This window comes from Hippichthys cyanospilos, chromosome 5 (assembly GCF_059441005.1).
Source record: "Hippichthys cyanospilos isolate Australia breed blue-spotted pipefish chromosome 5, RoL_Hcya_1.0, whole genome shotgun sequence".
NCBI classification, from domain to species: Eukaryota; Metazoa; Chordata; class Actinopteri; order Syngnathiformes; family Syngnathidae; genus Hippichthys; species Hippichthys cyanospilos.
The window spans coordinates 13,521,380-13,541,265 of NC_142373.1; the positions used below are offsets into that span (position 1 = coordinate 13,521,380).

Consider the following 19,886-nt stretch of genomic DNA (forward strand, 5'->3'; position numbering starts at 1 on the left):
AAAAAAAGCTAGACTCTGACCGCACATGAACCGAGTCCTCAAGGCGACTTACTGATGACGGGCCCGTTGCTGGGCTCGTGGGAGGCGGGGCAAACAGCGGAAGTGGGCGGAGCAGGGTGTGGCTGGGGGAGTAATCCATACGGGGGCTGTTGGTGGTGCTGATGGTCAACCATGCGCAGGTCCATAGGGAGAATGGCGCTGGTGGCGGGGGGCACCTGCGTGGGCAGTGCTGCCGCGCTCACATCAACTAGACCACACGCAAGACAAAAAGACGAGAAAAGAAAAAGAGCTCTAAAACCCGATGGAAACTATTTGCAGGATCTGAAGCGGTAAAATTCAATAAAAAGCAGACATTCGGATTTTTTTTTCGTTTTTTTAATTGAGCAAAATTGTCTAAAAAAACACTTCTTACTCCACTTTTCAAAAGGCATCATGGCAGATTCAAACTTAAGGTTGCCTGGAACAGAGTTGCTCACATTGTGTAAGCGCATTATCGGCCAAAAAAAAGTCTAAAAATAAATCACGGCAGTAATGAAGACACGCCGATATCATCTTGTGTGCGCAATCGCTAACACGCCCTTTCGACCTGACAGCTGTGTACTGTAAACACACGCGCTCCCATTCATTTTCTCAGCCAGCGAGGACCAATGGGGAGAACGGGGATGAAATATGGCAGCCCAGAGCAAAAAAAAATCCCGTTGCTACATGAGTTGAGCGCCGGAGATTTGCGAACACGCATACAGGCTTACTGTCAGCGTGTGCGTGCGTGTCTTTCACTTTTCAGCCCGATGCAGATTTGTACTGTACAGTCGTGAAGTGCTATTAACAAGCTGCCTGTCTAAGTAGCAGTAAAGAACACTTCAAGTGGTTAAATGTTAAACAAGGCATAATCTGATGGTCGTCATGGTAATGGCAAGGTTGCCAGGCAAATTGTTTGTGGCGTTCAAACTTTTTTCTCCAAGGGCTACTTAACTCAAAAACAAAGGATGCAAGGGCCATTTTCAAATGTTTGACCTCAGTGTATCAATCACACCGACATCAATCAAATAAATCAAGCGCATATTGTTTATTTGTTACAATATATATATATATATATATATATATATATATATATATATATATATATATATATATATATATATATATATATATATATATATATGAGGCGTCTGCTGCCACACCTCAATACATTGGCGAGCATGTCTGACCTATCCAGGCCTTCCTGAGCGACGCAGCGACCAATGAGCTGACGAATGGTCTTGCAGTAACTGGCGGAGGAAATCAGTGACATGGTTGGCACCGGGCAGCGTGTCAGGGAGAGAGGAAATTTGACACCCCATCAACAGGACGGCGAGGAGAGAAGAAAGGGTGTGGCGGGACGAGACAGGCTGCCGCATCAGTGGTCTGCTTCAATTCCAAAGGCCGTGTTTGGATTTCGATACTGTATTTTTTTGGGTGGTCCCCAAGTTTAAATGGAAACAAGATCATTTCATCAAGATAATTAGATTTAAATGACGTACATAGCTACTTCGTCTAAAGCCAACAAAAGCCAGATTATCGAAGTCTCTACAGTAAAATATGACCCTGATTGACTACGCTGGGGAAAGAAATTTTAGTTGAGTTGCATCTGACGGTTATTTCAAACACATTTTAGGCACGCTAAACAAAGCTAATCTGATTTTCTCCATCACATCAAGCATTTTGTTTTCCGAAAAAAAGCTTTCTTTCTGTTTACGCATGTTGATAGTGGTGATCCTAATGTGAGCTGCACACACCTCTCAATGCACCTAAGAATATACAAAGAGTAATTGACTAACGAGGTACCAATCAACTAATCAATTACTTTAATTAAATTATTTTTTATTAGTCCTTTACTACTCAAAGTAAAAGTTGCAATAGTACTATTAACTTGTATGAGCAAATGTTGCGATAGTACAAGCATTAAAGTAAGCAATTACGTTTGTACTTACCCAATGTTTCCCACAGCTTATGCTTTTCTCACCCTAATATATTATTTAACAGTGTGAAATGGTGTTGAGTTTCTCACCCGATTCCTAATATATACCGTGCCGGCTGTCAATTGAGACCCATTTTGAAAAATTGGCAAAAAAACTGGAATAAATTTGGTTTAAAAATTGACAGTTTGACTGCTAATTGATTAAAATGTGGTTAAACGTAAACAATGTGCTTGGTTCTAAGTAGGCTTAGGCTTCAATTTTTAATTGGTTTGCACTCAGCATGTAACTTTATTTATCACACTTCACAGCTATTATTTGTGAGTATCAAGCCTTAACGCCTAACTCATATACTGCTTGTTTAAAAAAAGGCCAATAAATAGACATGATGAATAATCGTGATTAATGATTATGATTTCAATATTGACCAAAAAAGTTGTGATTATTATTTTGGCCATAATAGTGCAGCCCTACTATAAACTCATTCACTCCCAGCCCATTTCAAATGTTTTTTTTTCCTTAAAAAGCAGTCAATGGCAGTGAAAGGTAGCAAATGCACTGCCAGCCCAGTTAAAATGGATCTTCAATGCCAATAGGGGATGTGTTGATTTTCACTATCAATCAAAACATTCGAGATACTTTCTTCCAATAATTGCCTAGCCTGAATGCAGCTTCGATCCACTTGTTAAATTGGCGGCAAGGGAAAAGGGGAGTTTACTGTAATCACAGCTTGACTGAGCTTTTCAGTGGCTGATACAGTAGCGTCTCCTCACCCAAAACCGCCGAGTGCAAGTAGCGCTTTGAGGCACAAGAACACGCATGTTCACCTAAGAGTGGAAATTGAGAGTCACCTTCCGCGGAAAGCGGCTGGGTCGAGCTGACCCGCCTCCGAAATAAGAATGCGCCAATGCGTTTGCGCTCGACGTCGTATTGAGAGAATAATGACTATGAAAGGCTGAAATCAGACACATTTAAACAATTTCAAGTTGAACAATCAACAGCAGAGTTGATTAATTTGATAATCGATTCGTTGTGAATTCATCTCTTCATTTTGACAGCTACTAAACTCCAACTTTTGGACACTACAAATACAGTACGCGCGGAATGTCCGAAATTGTCACGTCAATCCTAATTTTTTACATTCTATATTTTTATTGGTGTCTCTAGGTGTATATCATCCAGCAATTCCAGAAAACAGATGGTGTACCATCATCGGTGTAAAACACAACCAAATAAAGGTATGCAACGTTTTTGCAAATGGTGTCATAAAATCACAATTTAGCAATACATTGCTTCGTGTTCCAATTCATGACTTTATTGATGCTACCCTGCTAAGTTCTAACGTTCTCAATAGATGGCATCCTAGCCTTTACAATCCATGTCTCATGTGTTAACTTTGCTGTCTTGCCAGAACGGACACAACAATGGACACAAATCAATAGGCTGGTTCCCAGGAGGACATAAACATGCAAATAGGCAAATGATTGGCTGATTTTGGTGTGCTTGATAAATTAAAGTCAAACATCTTAAGTGTGGCCCCCAGCGGTACAAGTTTGAACTCAGAAGCTAAAATGGGAATGAGCTGGTATACCTGGAGGAAACATGTAAAGCAGGGGAGTCCAAACTGTGGCCCCTGGATCATTTATGGCCCTCTATCCATTGTTAAATGGCCCATGGCATAGCCTAAAAAGAAAATGAGCTACTCATAAATATGTTTAATTTACTGTAGAGCAGGAGTGCTCAATGGCGTGGCATCACAGTAAAAAAAACTCAATCAAAACAGAAGAACGTCCGTGCCTCCATTTTTCTGATCTTTAGGTCATGCACATGCACAAATACAACAACACTAAGCCAGTCAGAGTTACCGCCAATGTTTATCTCTATGTGTGTTCTTGTTAAAAAAAAAAAAAAAAAACTTTACTTTCGACACAACATTCTTCAAAAGCGAAAGCTGCTACAATGTTCTGCGTTGTATCAAATAAGACACAGTTTTTATTTGGCCTACAATCGGTCATCATGTCGGTTTGAATGGCATACATTCTCGGAGCCGTTCTCTAACTACAAATCCCATCATGCATAGCCTCACCCTTAGCCTACGGCAGGTAATGAAGGACAGTAACATATTTTGTATACAAACACAACAGCTGCCACTCAAGTGAGGGTGAGTTATGTCATTGTTAAGGACAGATCATCCAAAATAGGCGGGTATTTTATTAAAAAAAAAGAAAAAAATTAAAATGATTAAAAACATGGTGAGCTCACGACAGATCGCTCCTATTTTAGATTGAATCTACAGATGGGATTCGCTTCTGTTTAGTGAAGGGGCTTACATTCATAAGTGTTATCCCTGAGATACTTATTTCCTGTACTTTATTTGCATTTACTTTATTATTTATCAAACAGTTTTTGATTAGCATGATGGCACCCACCATGGCTGCCGTTTTCTGTTCGCTGAGGTGACCAGAGTAAGAATTTCACTGTGTGGTTTCGTGCTATAAATGGGACAATAATTCTCTACAATCTACAATTTTCTGGTGATGATGATTGATCGAATGTGGAGTGCTTGATCAATTAAAATAAACAACAAAAAAATCGACCTTCTCGCAAGTTTTCAATTTTATTTTTGTGAAGGTAGCTCTAAAAGGAAAAAAAAAAGTTTGAACACCTCCCATTTAAACCGTGGGACTCAAACCCTGAACCTGACAAGTGTGAAACAGACCTCAACACTCACCGGGGGACAAAATGTCAACGTCTTTTTCTTCAACTCTGACAGATGAATCAGCCTAAACTTTTACACGCACGGGAATGAACCCACTAGCACAATAAGCTTCGAGGGGGGGCACAGATGCAAGCCCTGCCATCTGTTCCATTCACTTCAATGGCGCGCTGTGTGAGAGTCTGTACTGTACATCAGGACCATTCAATAAACACTGTCACTACTCAAGGCTGCCTGCCTGCACACCCACGCAGCGAGCCAGCTTGCACACACACGCACGCGCGCCCGCGCACACACACTCGCAACTCATCCAGCGAGAAGGCGACCGCCGTCAAGCACAGCAACGGCGAACAAACACAAGAAGGAAAAAGAGCGCAGATGGAGTCCACATTGAGTCGGGCGCACGGCAAAACAGGTCAAGTCCGGGAGGTTCGTGGAAGGCTCAGCAAGTATTCCAATTATACGTAACAATAACAAGAGCTTCAGCTTACCCATCAGTTGCGCTTCTTCCAAGCAGCGTGAGCTTTTGGTGCTAGCCAATTGACAAAAAAAAAGAGAGTAACTCTGAAGTGAGCTACACACACATATACACAAAAATCCACAGCAGACAAATGTTGTTTTCCAAGTGGGAAGAGCGAGGGTGTCTTTCGCCTGTCTCCGTTTTCCCTCACTGACGCGCTTGCTCGGGTCTGCCCTCCGGCTGCTTCGCTCTACACCCCCCCCCCTCCCCCCGTGACTCCCCACCCCTCCCCTCCCATCCCTGCCTGGTCCCCTCCCACTCACTCCTTCCCTCCCTCCCTCTTTCTCTTTCTCTCTCTACCTCTCTTCCTCTCTCTCTCCTTTTCGCATCCAGGCGTGTTTTCTCCGGGAGTCACTTTCTGCTTTTTCGCCTGTCAAGATTTGACCCGCGCTGCGTCTTATTTGGGGACGCTTCTGTGTGTCACTTATTCCACACAGATTTCTGGCGATCCAAAGCGCTCCTCCTACACACGAGCAGAGCTGAGCAACAGTACAGACAGTTTTTGTGAAGATAACTTGACGAGAGAGGCAGGCCTGGCCTGTTGACGTTGTGACTTTCTTTTAAGACACACACACTCACACTAAAGGCTGGACTGGCCATCTGGCATACAGGGCAGATGCCCAGTGGGTTGGCATCATTTAAGGTCCAATGCAATGCAATTAAATCACGATTTTTACCTCTGGAGACTGGAGAAAGTTATGCCCTTCTTTCCTGTATTTTTATTTGGTCATATGCAGAAAGTTTGTGCAAACACTGATGTGAAATGTTTAAAGACTTGCCTCCATGTTAACTAATGAAAAACAGCCCTAAAGCTTTATGCTGCCACAACCATGCCACGCTGAAAACATTATGAGGCATTTTTCTTTCTCGCGGTGTACAGTTTAAAGTCGCATTTGAGCCCTTGACCGCAAATGTCACAATTCTGTACAAAATATAACCAAAAATACTGTATATTACTCCTCCACTGCCCGTTGATACAACTGTTGCGAGCATTGTTTTCTCTGGTCTCCGGTCAAATGGGACACAACATCCTTTTTCGGACTGGTGCTATACCACCGTTTTTGGATAGCAAACGTGTGCACTTGTGTTGCTAACACAGGAGGTAGAGAGCCGATGTAAAGTTTTTTGAATGAATTCGCCAACTTCATTTTGATGCTAATTTGCAACGGTCAGACACTATGGCTTCATTTTTATTTTTATTTTAATGACATGGATGTTCAATACTACTTTTTTAACAGACTGGTACCTTTTAGAAAAACTCAACTCTGAAGTAGTCATAGATAACACTCCACCCCGACCACTTTCTAAAAGTAACTCCTGAAAGTAACTCCTAAAAGTAACTCCTGAAAGTAACTATGGTGCACCAATAAAAGAATCGCCATACCTGAGATGGGACCAGGTGCTTTGTGTACTATTTTTCATACCATTGTTGCCTGTTGTCACTAATTTACATCATACCTAAATGCACACTCAAATGAACATTCTGAAAAAACTTTTGGTGTTGTTGTTTTAACATTACAAAAAAACCTGGCAATCGGTAGCGCATTATCATGACCGAACTGATGTACTTGACCGGTCCGTGTGCGCTCGGCTCAAAGTGCACGCCCGCCCGTGTTTTCATTGCTATTTTTGAAGACCTGCATGGAATCGGAGATGTCAGGTTTTCTACGATGGGTAAACACACACAAACACCTGGCACGGATAAAAAGGGCCCGTTATCGGGATGATGTACGCGGCTGACGTCAAAACCTTACCTAAGCTTCATGACCCTGATAAGAGTCCAAATCGTACGTACACAAACCCGCTCTTCATTTTTAGAATAGGAGAGAGGCCCGCCACCCGTCGGGGGAGGGCAACGACCCGACGCAGCGGAGGAACGAGCAAACCGACTCTGAGGGTAAACACCGGCGCGCTGGGAAGCGTGTAATATGGTCAAAGATCACTGGGGCCCAATGCGTCTTGAATCCATGCGTACGTTTTTACCAAAATTAAGTTTTTCACTGTGGAACAAATTCTGGTGATTTTTTTTCTGATTTAAAGATTTAAATCCAGGTCTGATTTAATCAACTTTGGACCTTAATAAGTGGTGGTATCTCCAGACGTATTTTATTCAGCAAGTCAGAAGAAAGATCCCGAAACATCATGTTTTCGTTCTGTACGAAAATGAACACAATAATGAAGTCACAATTACACAATTTACAAACGAGGTTCTTCATGTTACAATTAATTTGTTCTTAATATGAAAAGAAAATGTATTGTTCCTGTGACAACATTAAAATGAATTGCTTTTAGTAAGAACTACTGACGCAATCAATTATTTTAGGTATTTAGTTCTAATGTACTCAATATAGATGAATGTATAAATTCATTGATTAGCTAAGTACTTATTCATATAAAGTAAGTGATCACTATAGTACTTAATTCATTTAGTAGCGGCCATTCAGACACTTTTCACCAAATACTTGAAAATAAATTGTAAAAGATCAAAATAAGGACCGGGGATTGAATGTCCGAACTCTTTAAAAAAAAAAAAATCTTTTGGATTACTTGAGTTAATCTTAAAAGCAACATAATTGGAATATGAAGTAATTTATTTGTAAATTGTATAACCATCCGGGTACATGAAGGCATCTTATTTATTTGTTGATTATTGTTATTATTATGATTATTTTAATGCCGTGACTGGAAAAGCATGTTTTTCTTTTCAAAATAAGAGCAAATAATTGGAAGATGAACCAACCTTGTGCTAAACTGTGTTACAGTGACTCCTTGGTGAAATGTTGTACGCCATTGTTAGCTTATATACACGTTGCATTGGAGATTTCATTTTTCCCATGGACCAGCCAGCAATAAAACAGATGAGGTTATGCGATCTTTGGATTTGCTGAAAAAAATAAACCTACAGATACCACTACAAACCTAGATTTAAATTGAATATATCAGACAGAGATGTCAAAAGTTTTTTTGGGAAAAAAAAAATCCACATGGGGTACATTATTGAGGTATAGAGATCACTATTATAGAGATATTATAGAGATATTATCGAGATCACTAGCACCTATGCTAAAAGATATAAAATTGAACTTATATGAAAATAAAATATATTTTATTTGCATCAGCCAGCGAGAGAAGCAGACAAGGCGCTAAGTGAGCGTATCCCTGATAAATATCTCATGCAGTTACGTGCAAGAGAGCCAGCCGACGTGCGTGCATGCGTGTTCAATAATGCATGTGGCATAATGATTTCAAGGCATGTCGAAATACGCAGCGTGGAAGCCGGCCGGGCAGACAGAACTGCTAAATAAATCATGCTTGGCATCAGCCCCATAATGTACACACAAACACAGCGGGCCAGCTACAAGTTAGCCCCGCGTGTGAAAAAGGTTGTCGGCAACGTTTGTTTTCAACCACCTTCAACTCTCCTTCTTTTTCCTCAGCTTGGAGACAGGAAACGAGGGGGGACTTTCTTTCATCGGCGTCCCCTGAGAATGGCATACTGGGACTCCAAAAACGTGAGCGACAGTCATTTATTATAGATTGGGGTTATTTATAATAAACACGCACCGTGGTCGCATCACCACTTTTTGCACGCTGCCTCGCTTGACATTTAAAAATAAAATGTCTTTCTCCGGGGAGGAAAAACAAGAATGCTCCGCCCATCCATTTAGTATGAAATCATCTTTTTTATAAGCATATTAACTACAGCGATGCCTTGACCTAAGACTTTCACTTTGTTTTCTGACTACTGACTCAAAACAGGTGTATCACAAATCAATTTTCACCATTGAAATGAATGGAAAGACCATCATTTGTTCCAATCAGAAATGTTCAAATGAAATGACATAGGATATTTTATTTTATTAACGCATTAAGTGCACAATTCAAGAAAATAAAAACAATAATTTCTGCATCATAATACGTTCTTTGTTACCCCTGGCGTACACAACTTAATACAGCCATGAAAATACTAAGATCAACAACAATTTAAAGTGTATTATTATTAATTGTAAGCGTATCACTTACTTTGTGCAGAGGATAAAGAAAATACACCTGAAGAGAGTGGACCCCATCATCTACCATAAATAGCAAAAATGTGTGAATAATTTTAGTTTCTGTATTTTTTTTTCTTTTTTAAATGAGATTTCTATATGCTCCACACCCCTCCAAAAAACACCTGAGAATACAGTGGACCCCTCTATTTGGGTGGGCCTAAAAATATATAAATAATTGATGCTGATTATAATAATCGTTTTTTTTTCTTTTACTTTTACATTAGAGCTGTACAAAAAAAAATGCCTGTTAATATAGTGGACCTTCCCATTAGCTGGGGTGCTACCACCAACAGCAAAAATAATGATAATGTAAATAATGAATGATGTCAATAATGAATGCTCATTATAGTTTGCATTTTCTTTTTGATTTCCATACATTTACAAAAAAAAAAGAACTTGGGACATTACCATTAATAATGAGAATAATTGATGCTGTTATTTTTTCTCAAATTGGATCAATACATACCCCACCCCCCTGAAAAAAAATGCAAAAAAAATGAAATAAGTGAGTATTAAGTGTAATTTAATGGAGGGACAGGTTTGTGAACAGTGACTGTCTACATGTTTTGCTTCATCATTTGTTAAAATATATCTCCCTTAACATTAATTACACTGCCTCACTGATGCTATTCATTAGCCCATTTATGGCATCCCCCATTAAGGGTTAGCATGTATCTAGAAGCAATTAGGTGGTTATTTTAAGTAGAGTATTGAATGAAACATTCTCTTGCTTTAATGTCTTGTTTGACAGTAATCCTCAAACTGGAGAGGCAAAAAAACATCTTGACACCTTCTTTTCATAGAATCATTTGCTATCCGCCACATGCACACACTTCCATAGCATTTGTGAATAAAGAAGAGCCCGACTGCTTCTTCTTAAAGCCAAACGCGTTGTTTAGTCGTTGGGCGAGGAACTCCCTTCATTCATATTTTACATTCTGTACTTCCATGGTAATGCCTTCCGGTGCCGGTGAGAGCCATTAGCCGCTTTTCTCAGCTTCAACATCCCCGTTTCCTCAGAAGCACTTATACTCATACGGGTGACCCTCCGCACCCATTTATTTTTCTCTTACACGAAAAGGCAGACAGTCGACAATATCAGCCGACCTAAAATGGGCCTACGCCACGAAGCAGAAAGGTGAATGGAGATGAAGTGGTCATGCAAAACCTATTTTTTTACTTTTTACTCCGTTTCAGGCACAGCGCTTGGCTGTTGACTTCTATTCGTCAACTGTAATCCAACCGTTGACTGCCACAGATGAAGATGTTTGTCAAGTAGGTACTGTTGTGCTTGCCATGTTTCTTTTCACAAAAAGCTTTGCGGCTTCCCTTTTTTAGTCATAAAACACTGAGTGTGTGTCTGTGTGTATGTCTAAACAGTCCATGTTTTACTTTTGTTATCTACAGAAAGAAAAAAAACTTGACGCTAACTTTTTTCCAGGACGAAGAAATAATTCTCCGTTTTCATTTGGTAGGATCAGTGCTTATATTGTCTCGGAGCACAATAAAAGGGTACAAATATTAAATTAAATATCAAATTAAATAAGGGTACAAGTACAAGGGGGATTTCAGTGAGGTACGTAAGAATTTGACAGACTTTCTGCAGCTATCAGCAAATGGAATTTAATGCCATGTCAGGAGCAGTCCAGTTTCCTTTTCAAATCAAGAGCAAATTAATTGGAACATGAACATTGTGTCATAGTCACTCCCTTGCAAAACAGTTGTACAGCGTTAAACCCTCCCGCACTCCTAACATGGTGAATTCTATTTCATGGTCCCCAGAAAATAAACTTTAGTCAAGTTTTACATGGACGAGCAACGTCACTGACACAATTTCTAGTAGACACCTTATGTAGAGTAAATAAGTGTTTGAAAACACTTCTCCCTGGTAGAAGAAGTCTTAGAGTGTATCCCTTCAAAACCCTCCTTGACACCGATTTCTATTTCTCTATTTATTTCAGTTTTGGCACCCTCTTGTGGCGCATTTCAAATGGGGGTACATAAAATCTTGTCAACACAATTTAAATTAAGAACAAATTAATTGGAACATGAAGCAACTTATTGCTCAATTGCGATAAAGTGGCTCCTTTGCAAAGTACAAGTGATTTAACAGATCATCCAAAAAAAAAAATGCTGTAGAACAGCTGTGGACGTTGGGAACTTCAGCAGAGCTGAGATTTGCGTTAGTGGTAAAAATATAGCTGTTGACCATAAGACAGTGGTTTAAGCGCTAAAAGAATGCTCTTTCTGGACTGGGCATGCGCCGACAGTGGCACGTGTGGTCCGCGGGCCCAATAAAATCTTTGTGAAGATAAAGAAAATGTTCTAAACGCAGAAGTGGTCATCCATTATGGATGGCTTGCAGAAGACGACTGGCTTCGACTCCATATGGTTCTGCTCGGCCTTAAAAGCCTTTACAAAGCGCACCTCTGCATTAACAAGCCAGAGGAAGCGAGAGAGGGCCGAGGAATGTCTGCACTCAAAGGTACACAATATACTCGGGCATGCCTTGACGTAACGTTGGCGCACGGAGGAGGCCGACTGTCGAACCTGCTGACCGGTGCCAACGGGAGGAGGTGAGACCGCATCACGGCTTGATAACCGCCGCCGCTTGGGCGCGGAAAGAGCGAGCCGTAAAACTTTTGACACCAGAAACCTCCAGCATCCTGGCCACCGTTTCAAATCAATAATAGGAAACGGCATGTGGCGTTTCCTTTCTTTTGTGTTTTTCAAGCGCAAATCAAGTTTTACAACTATCTGCAGTCTTTTCTGGTGCAAATGTAGAAGACGATTACTACAGGAAAAATAGTCAGGGAATTGAGAAAGTAAGGGGGGCACTGAAATCTGATCAAATGCATTGATTTTTTTTTTTTTTTTTTTTTTTAATGGCAAAGAGGGTTGCCGCTCCATCTTGCCAGTGACAGCAGTTCACATTTGGACCAAATTACCGGGACATATGGCATGCTCGCTACTCCCCCTCCTCTTTTATTTTGCTGGTAGAAGAGCAGACGGAGAATTGCAAGAAGACAAAATTGTTGGGACTCAAGAAAGGATGACTGATGAAACACTCGAAACTGACCAAGTTTGGTTAGTTCCACCTCGGGTGAGGTATAAGGCACAGATAGTTGCTGTTGCTTTGATCTCTGTTTGAGTGACCATTAAAAGCTTAAGCCGATTGGCGCTTAGCTCAGTGAGCTCGAGGTCTAGTCCCCGTGGACCAAAGTCCTGAGAGACCTAAAGGTGGGCTCTACCAGGAAGCTTACAGAACATGGTGTTCCCAGGCGGGCTCCCATCTAGTTTCTAACCTGATTTCACAACTCCAAAGGACGAGTCTGAGTCAAACGCCAAGGAATTCAAGTCAAGTCCAAGACAACAAAAAATTTTGAGTATATGAAAAACTTGGATTTGAAGTGATTTCTTGAAGGAGGGCATTCATTTTCAGCAATAAAAACCATAGTTGGACTCTGTCAATGCAAATATTTTGCTGGTCCAATGGCCAAATCTGAAAAGTTTGAGTCAAATGCCAAGGAGTCAGAGTTAAGTCCAAGATAACATAAAACTGTAACATATTAAAAACTTCTGATCAAATTATTTTGGAAGGACGCCTTCAACGTATTTGGAGTTGGTCAAGTTGATAAAAATATTTCGCTAGTCCAGTGGCCGAGTCTGAGACATGTCGGAGTCAAATGCCATGGAGTCTTGAGTCAAGTCAGGGACAAGAAAAAACTGGACTAGCGTCATACATAGCCCTGGTACGCATAACCTAAAAGAGTGCTGCCTTGTTGCATTTCTGTGACGATGCAACTAAAAACAATCAAATGTGTTTATTAATCCTGATTCCTGACCCCCCCCCCCCCAGTAATCGCCCAATCCTACCACCGACACCCCCCACCAATAAGCTCTCGTAAGAATGTCAGAGTGCTCAGAGCCAGACTTGTTTTTGTCTTCCGGCAGAGCAGACAATGTTTTAGCCTACTTTGTCTGCTTCACTGACATTATTCTGACAGCTATGTGTGTGTGTGTGTGCGCGTGCGCATGTGCGTCTTTGCATGTTGACATGAAGGTCATAACCTCCAGCTAAAATTAGGTCATGATAAACAGCCAGGTTGTGCAGTTGAAAGCCCAATCTTTTGCCGGTTTTTCCTTTGAGTAATACACACTCACTTTATGGAATCATCTATACAGTATGCACTGTATATGTACACGCGTGTGTATGTGCGCGTGTGTGTGCGCACATAAATCTGGCAGCACTTTTGTAACTTGCTTGTATGAAAGTCATTGGTCTTCATGGCTGGAGCAGTGGAAGAATCGCAAATTGCAGTGATTTAATTATGAGGCAAAAATGGTTTCATTCTTTCAATTCTATTTTAATACGGATGTTTGATACCATACTTTAGTACCAGTACCAAATGTTGAGTAATAGAGGACCAAGACCACATTTGATGAAGACAATTACCCCCCAAACAAAGAAAATGTCAGTTAATCTGACATACCCCAGTTCATATATCACATGATAGCAATTTTACTGGAAAAAAAAGCGTTAATTTTTCATTCTTCTATTTTCTAGTTTCTTGAGCAGTCCTGCCATCGTAGGTACAGATCAGTGTCAAAACTAGTACTTGCCTATCTCTGGTATTTTATTATGATTTTTATTTTTAATACATCTTTCAGAATGCCCTTTATTATGTATTTTAAAACCTAGAATTTGGTTGCTTTTGGGGGAAGTCTGAAACAATTTAAAAGGTTTTTCATTTGATTTCATTGATTATTGCATTACTTCAAATAAACAGGAACCTCCAGCAGGTCAAAAGTCCGGGGCCTCCATTACCATATTTTACACACCTTGTCATTTTATAAATTGGCAATTTAAGGATTAGCTAAATGCACAAGCTATGAACATCATTTTTTTGGTGCAAGCTATGAATGTTAAATTTACGTTGCGATGGGAAAGCGAAGCCTCGTAACGCACTTATTATATTTTTTCTCCTCTAGATGGTGCTCTTGCTTTAAAAAGACAGGTTATCGCATTTGAAATGTATTCAAATTCCATTACAATTCGGTTTGACAAATGGGGGCAATTCATTCATAACTCTAAACTAATAGAATCCACACTAATTTGAGTTATTGATTCATAAACCGGAATGTGTCTTTTCTTTGGTATTTGATCGATTGTGTAACTAACTGGGCCGTTCCAGCTTTCCAAAGGCGGCGTTTTGCTCCTTTCATTTCCAAGTTGCGTCACTTAAAATAATCCCAAATATTGACGAACCGTGCAGCTGTGAGCCACGCGCGCACAGACACTGATACACACACAGACACACACACACACACGCGCACGCAGGCACACACTTACCCACACACGCACACACTTCAAAACCGAGAGGTTTCTGCTCCACTGGGCCCAGTGGGCCGGGATGCTTGCCAGCTGTTAGTTAAGTTAGCATTGTTTCTTTGGAAATGTTTTTGCCGACAAGATATTTCATTTGGTTTGGCCCGCAAAAGCTCAAATAGTTCAATTCCAGTCACAACACGGCTGCTTCAAGTGTGTGTCATGGCTTTTTAAGATGTACTGGAGACGATTACATTTTTTTTTTTTTTTTTTTTTATTGGTTGGGGGAATAGGCCCGGATCTATATTGGTCCAAAATCGGTCCAAATCCAATATATTGTGTAATATCAAGGAAGAGCTCATTTATGGCTGGGTTGTTTGTAGATGGAACAAAGATTATCTACAGCAGTGTACAAATGAATAAGGGCTAGCTTGCAACTAATCTTTACTTTGATCATTGGTTATAATAATTATTAAATTGAGGACCAAAGATAATATCCGATAATATCCAATATTAACTGTTTGAAGGCTGAAATTTTGAGGATTCATCAAAAAATATTTGAACTTGGTCTCAAAACAATTCATCAATCATCAAGAATGATTATCAATAAATTTGGTAATTAATGAGTTGTCGGTTAATTGTTTCAGCCATAAAATACATTTTCAAGATTAAATAATCGCATTTATATTTAGCTTCATTTTCTGATTTAATTTTTAAACGTGTTTTGGAATTTGAGTCTGTGGCACATTTATTTTGGAAATTATAATTGCAACAATTATGAACTCATTCAATTGCAAAGACACATGTTTTCCATTTTTATCTCATTTGTTACTAGCTCAGAAAAAATGAATCCTAGATGGCTATAGTCATCAATGGTGGTGAACGAGTTCAATCTTCTCACACAAAATGTCAGATTAAATCAGTTGTTTACTGTATATAAGTATGCATTTTTAATTTTTCGACATATACTGTCAACATACATGTGATGGGTAGAATAATCCACTCGTTCACTGCCAGAACAGTAAAAATTGTATTTTAACATCTATAGTTGTTGAAGGCAGCGAATGAGTTAAGAACTTAGACAATCAAGCCCATGTTTTTTTTTTTTCAGGATGAAAAAGAATAAAAATAAAAAGGGTGACACTGAATGAGTGGAGAAAACAAAAACAGACGCTGGTCCTCATTTACAAGTTTTTTTTTTGCTGTACTGTAAACTTTAATCAGATTTAACTACTCACATTTTATTTTGACTATCCATTTGATTTTGTTATTACCTTAATTTAGCGTCTATTAGTCATCTGCTCTGTCGCTGGCTCATCTTCATCTTCTATGACGCGGAGTGTGTTTAGCGATGGCATCTGCAGCTAACAGGATGAAGAGAGGTGTTGTGTGGTATATGACATGCTCCCACCTCACTCGGAAAAAAATCATGCTGGTGATACAAACACGGGCAGCATGTAAACTTTGGCTTGGCGTGCTAGTGCTGGCGTTTTGGAGGATAATGCGTTAGGGTCGTGCTTTTTTTAAAGGTCATTCAAAGTGCATTTGCTTTCAACTGTGGCGGTAAACAGTGAAGCCCTGTCATTCATGTGGAATGGGGACGGAACCCTATTGCGTAAAAAAGGGTTCAAATAAAATTAAAAAAGCAAATGATTGATGCCCTCCCATTTTGTTAACAGAATTAAAAAATAAATAGCGTATATCCCAACGTATAATCCCAAAACATTTTTAAAATAACTTTATAACATTATGGTTAAAAAGCAGAAGGGCAAAATCATGCAAAGACTCTCCATGACAACCCGGGCTAAATTTAGCATCTCGACTAAATCTCGCATTCAAGATGCAACTCTTCAAGATATTTTCCTTCACAATTGCAATTTTGGTAAACTTGCAAGGAAACGGTGACAACTTTTGCAGGGACTTTCCCGCAATACAGTATACCTACACACACGAATATGTAAATGATAAGTAAATAATGTGTCACTCTCTTCTCGCCTGTCTAGTTTCTTCTCCCACCTTCCTCCTCAATCCCTGCAGCGTCTGTGCTCTGATAGCTAGCTATGTGTCAGTAGCGTGTGGGCTGCTGCTAATTTGTGCAGAGTGGGAGAAAGCTTTTTTGGCATGTGGCAAAAGTGTATTTTAAGCCGCACAATCGCATTCTCGCAGGCAGGTGCGTACACGCGCACACACACAAGTGCACGCACACATTTTTGTCTGGACTCCCGTTTATGTTCATTCTTGATATGTTTAAAATTTAAAAAAAGATGTTTTTGGAAAATTTGAGAAATTGTTTGAAACAACATGCCTAGTGGCGTTTCAATAAAGTTTCTTAAATTTGGTGCTAATATTTTGTTTTCTGCTGTAAATGATTATCGGCTCCAAATATTAGTTATGGACCCCTGTGACGACCAATATTGATATGCGTTCTGAAAAAGGACATACGGGGAGGTGAAGCTTTCGAGTTTGGCGGATGAACAGATTAAAAACACATACAATCGTTATGTAATATGATGAAAATTAAATAGAAAAGCACTTTGGATTAGGTTGGACCGACACAATAGGATGGTCAATGATAAAGTAGAGTGACACAAATGTGTTTTGGAGCGTTGCTGGATTGTTTAGCGTTGCTTCACGTGAGTCCAAGATAGCTGCTAAACAGCCTGGCAAGACGCGCAAACCCGTGGCCATATGTGCATTGCCAAGGGAAGAAACATGCCATAGTTGCGGCCGTACTGTATTATACAGTAGAGCGTGTTCTGTTTGCATGCCTTCTATGTATGCGGCGAGTAAGTAACCATGGCCATCTGCTCCATTGATGCCTTATCAGTATTTGCGCCGCCACATGGGATAAAGATACCACACGTGGGATGATTGCATGCTTATCAGGCAGCATCATTCCACAAGAGGAGCAAAACGTTCCAATAAAAAAAAAAAAAAAAAAAACGGTAGGGTGTCAGAAACTAACTAGGTGTGAAGCTGATGCAGAAATAGCAACGTAGTATAAAATGGTTGATCACATGACAGACCTCAAAGATTGATAGAATCACATCCATCCACTTGTAATGTAGATTTGCCATGAAGCATGTATCTTATTAAAAATGCGCTCTGATGATGCCACTAAAACAGATGGACCCTCTCCTAGGGTTTTTCCCAAGCGGGAGAATCATGTTTCACATCTTACGGCTCCACTTTCATAACGTATGTAAACTCTACCCTGCTGTTCATCTGGCCGTGGCTGCGTGAAAGGGCAGCAGAGTGAAATGGAATTAAGTCACAAATTACTTTTGATGTCAATGACTTCAAACTGTGGCTTTGACTAAAAATACTGCTCTAGTACAAAAAAATAAATCAGCCGGCAAGTCACACCTGGCGTGGCCTCGCACACAAACCAACTGGGTACAATGGAAAAATTGTGACGTCCAATGGGAGTCAAAGTTTACTATTTACACTAACTAGTGAAACATTGAATAATTTCACTTGTTCGATGAGCATATCTCAAATTATGTTTCCCCTTTGAGATGAACAAACGAAGGGTCGGCAGACAGACGAACGGCTGTTAGGACGGACGGACGGACGGACGGAAGGAAGGAAGGAAGGAAGGAAGGAAGGAAGGAAGGAAGGAAGAAAGAAAGAAAAAAGAAAGAAAGACAGAAAAAAAGCAAGAATGAAACAAAGAAAAAAGAAAAAATGAAACCAAGAAAGAAAGAAAGAATGAAACAAAGAAAAACAAAAGAAAGAAAGAATGAAACAAAGAAAAAAGAAAAGAAAAAAGAAAGAAAGAAACAAAGAAAAAAAAGAAAGAAACAAAGAAAAAAGAAAGAAAGACAGAAAAAAGCAAGAATGAAACAAAGAAAAAAGAAAGAAAAAATGAAACCAAGAAAGAAAGAAAGAAAGAATGAAACAACAAAGAAAAACGAATGAAAGAAAAAAGAAAGAAAAAAGAAAGAAAGAACGAAAAAAGAAAGAAACAAAGAAAAAAAGAAAGAAAGACAGAAAAAAAGCAAGAATGAAACAAAGAAAAATGAAAGAAAAAATGAAACCAAGAAAGAAAGAAAGAAAGAATGAAACAACAAAGAAAAACGAATGAAAGAAAAAAGAAAGAAAGAACGAAAAAAGAAAGAAACAAAGAAAAAAAGAAAGAAAGACAGAAAAAAAGCAAGAATGAAACAAAGAAAAATGAAAGAAAAATGAAACCAAGAAAGAAAGAAAGAAAGAATGAAACAACAAAGAAAAACGAATGAAAGAAAAAAGAAAGAAAGAACGAAAAAAGAAAGAAACAAAGAAAAAAAGAAAGAAAGACAGAAAAAAAGCAAGAATGAAACAAAGAAAAATGAAAGAAAAATGAAACCAAGAAAGAAAGAAAGAAAGAATGAAACAACAAAGAAAAACGAATGAAAGAAAAAAGAAAGAAAAAAGAAAGAAAAAAGAAAGAAAGAAAGAAAGAAAGAAAGAAAGAAAGAAAGAAAGAAAAAAAGAAAGAAAGAATGAAACAAAGATAAAAGAAAAAAGAAAGAAAGAATGAAACAAAGAAAAAAGAAAGAAAGAAAAAAGAAAGAAAGAAAGAAGAAAGAAAGAAAGAAAGAAAGAAAGAAAGAAAGAAGAAAGAAAGAAAAAAGAAAACAGAAAGAATGAAACAAACAAAAAAAGAAAGAAAGCAAGAAAGAAAGCAAGAAAGAAAGAAAAGATTGGTGTGAAATGAGACACATTGCATTGGTTTAACTCCGAGCATCAACCCGACTCGTATCTCAAGGCACCGCTGCATCTACAAACTCAGCCGGAACTTACTTGTGGGCCAAAATTTCAGAACGGGCGGCACTTTGACAGGTGAACATGTGTTGCGCAAACACAACGTCCGCCTGCCTGAAGTCAGACGACACGGGGAGGGGAGGGGAGGGGAGGGGAGGGCCGGGAAAGGCGAGCAGACCGTGCGCTATGTCACACGTCAACAAGCAGCCGAGCAGAAAATACACACAAGCGCTACACACTTTCTTGGGTTGCTAGGCGCTATTTTCAGCCCAAGCAGACTGCGCCATGATTAATACATGGCAGAAGGAGGGCCTGGATTAAACATTCACATCTTAGCGCAGCGACATACAAAATGCGCATCTCGGATGAATTACACATTCCGAGCTGAGGCAGACTTCTTTTGTCTCGTCACGTGAACAAATAACGCAAAGCAACGCAAAAAGACGAGAGCTTATTTGCGGGATGTTTTGCGCTTGAGTGTGGCAATAATGGCAGATGGCGTAACGTGATGGAAAATCACATGCGCGGATACATTTTCTCCATTTTCAAGAGTTGTTATTCTATCCAT

General features: G+C 39.6%; 1 protein-coding gene across 3 annotated transcripts in view; it reads right to left on the reverse strand.

Annotated features, from left to right (window-relative positions):
* Positions 1–19,886, reverse strand: part of hdac4 (histone deacetylase 4) — a 92,219-nt gene that overhangs the window by 48,084 nt on the left and 24,249 nt on the right. The window contains exons 1-3 of one of the 3 annotated variants that reach the window (XM_088415327.1): positions 5,163–5,360; positions 3,547–3,638; positions 53–247 (exon numbers count right to left, since the gene is read on the reverse strand). In XM_088415327.1, coding sequence (XP_088271453.1) covers positions 53–247; positions 3,547–3,559 — 208 coding nt within the window. In that variant the 5' untranslated portion in view covers positions 3,560–3,638; positions 5,163–5,360. Of the gene's footprint in view, positions 1–52; positions 248–3,546; positions 3,639–5,162; positions 5,361–19,886 lie in introns of those variants that run through there. The other 2 variants (XM_088415328.1, XM_088415329.1) reach the window with 2 other exon arrangements.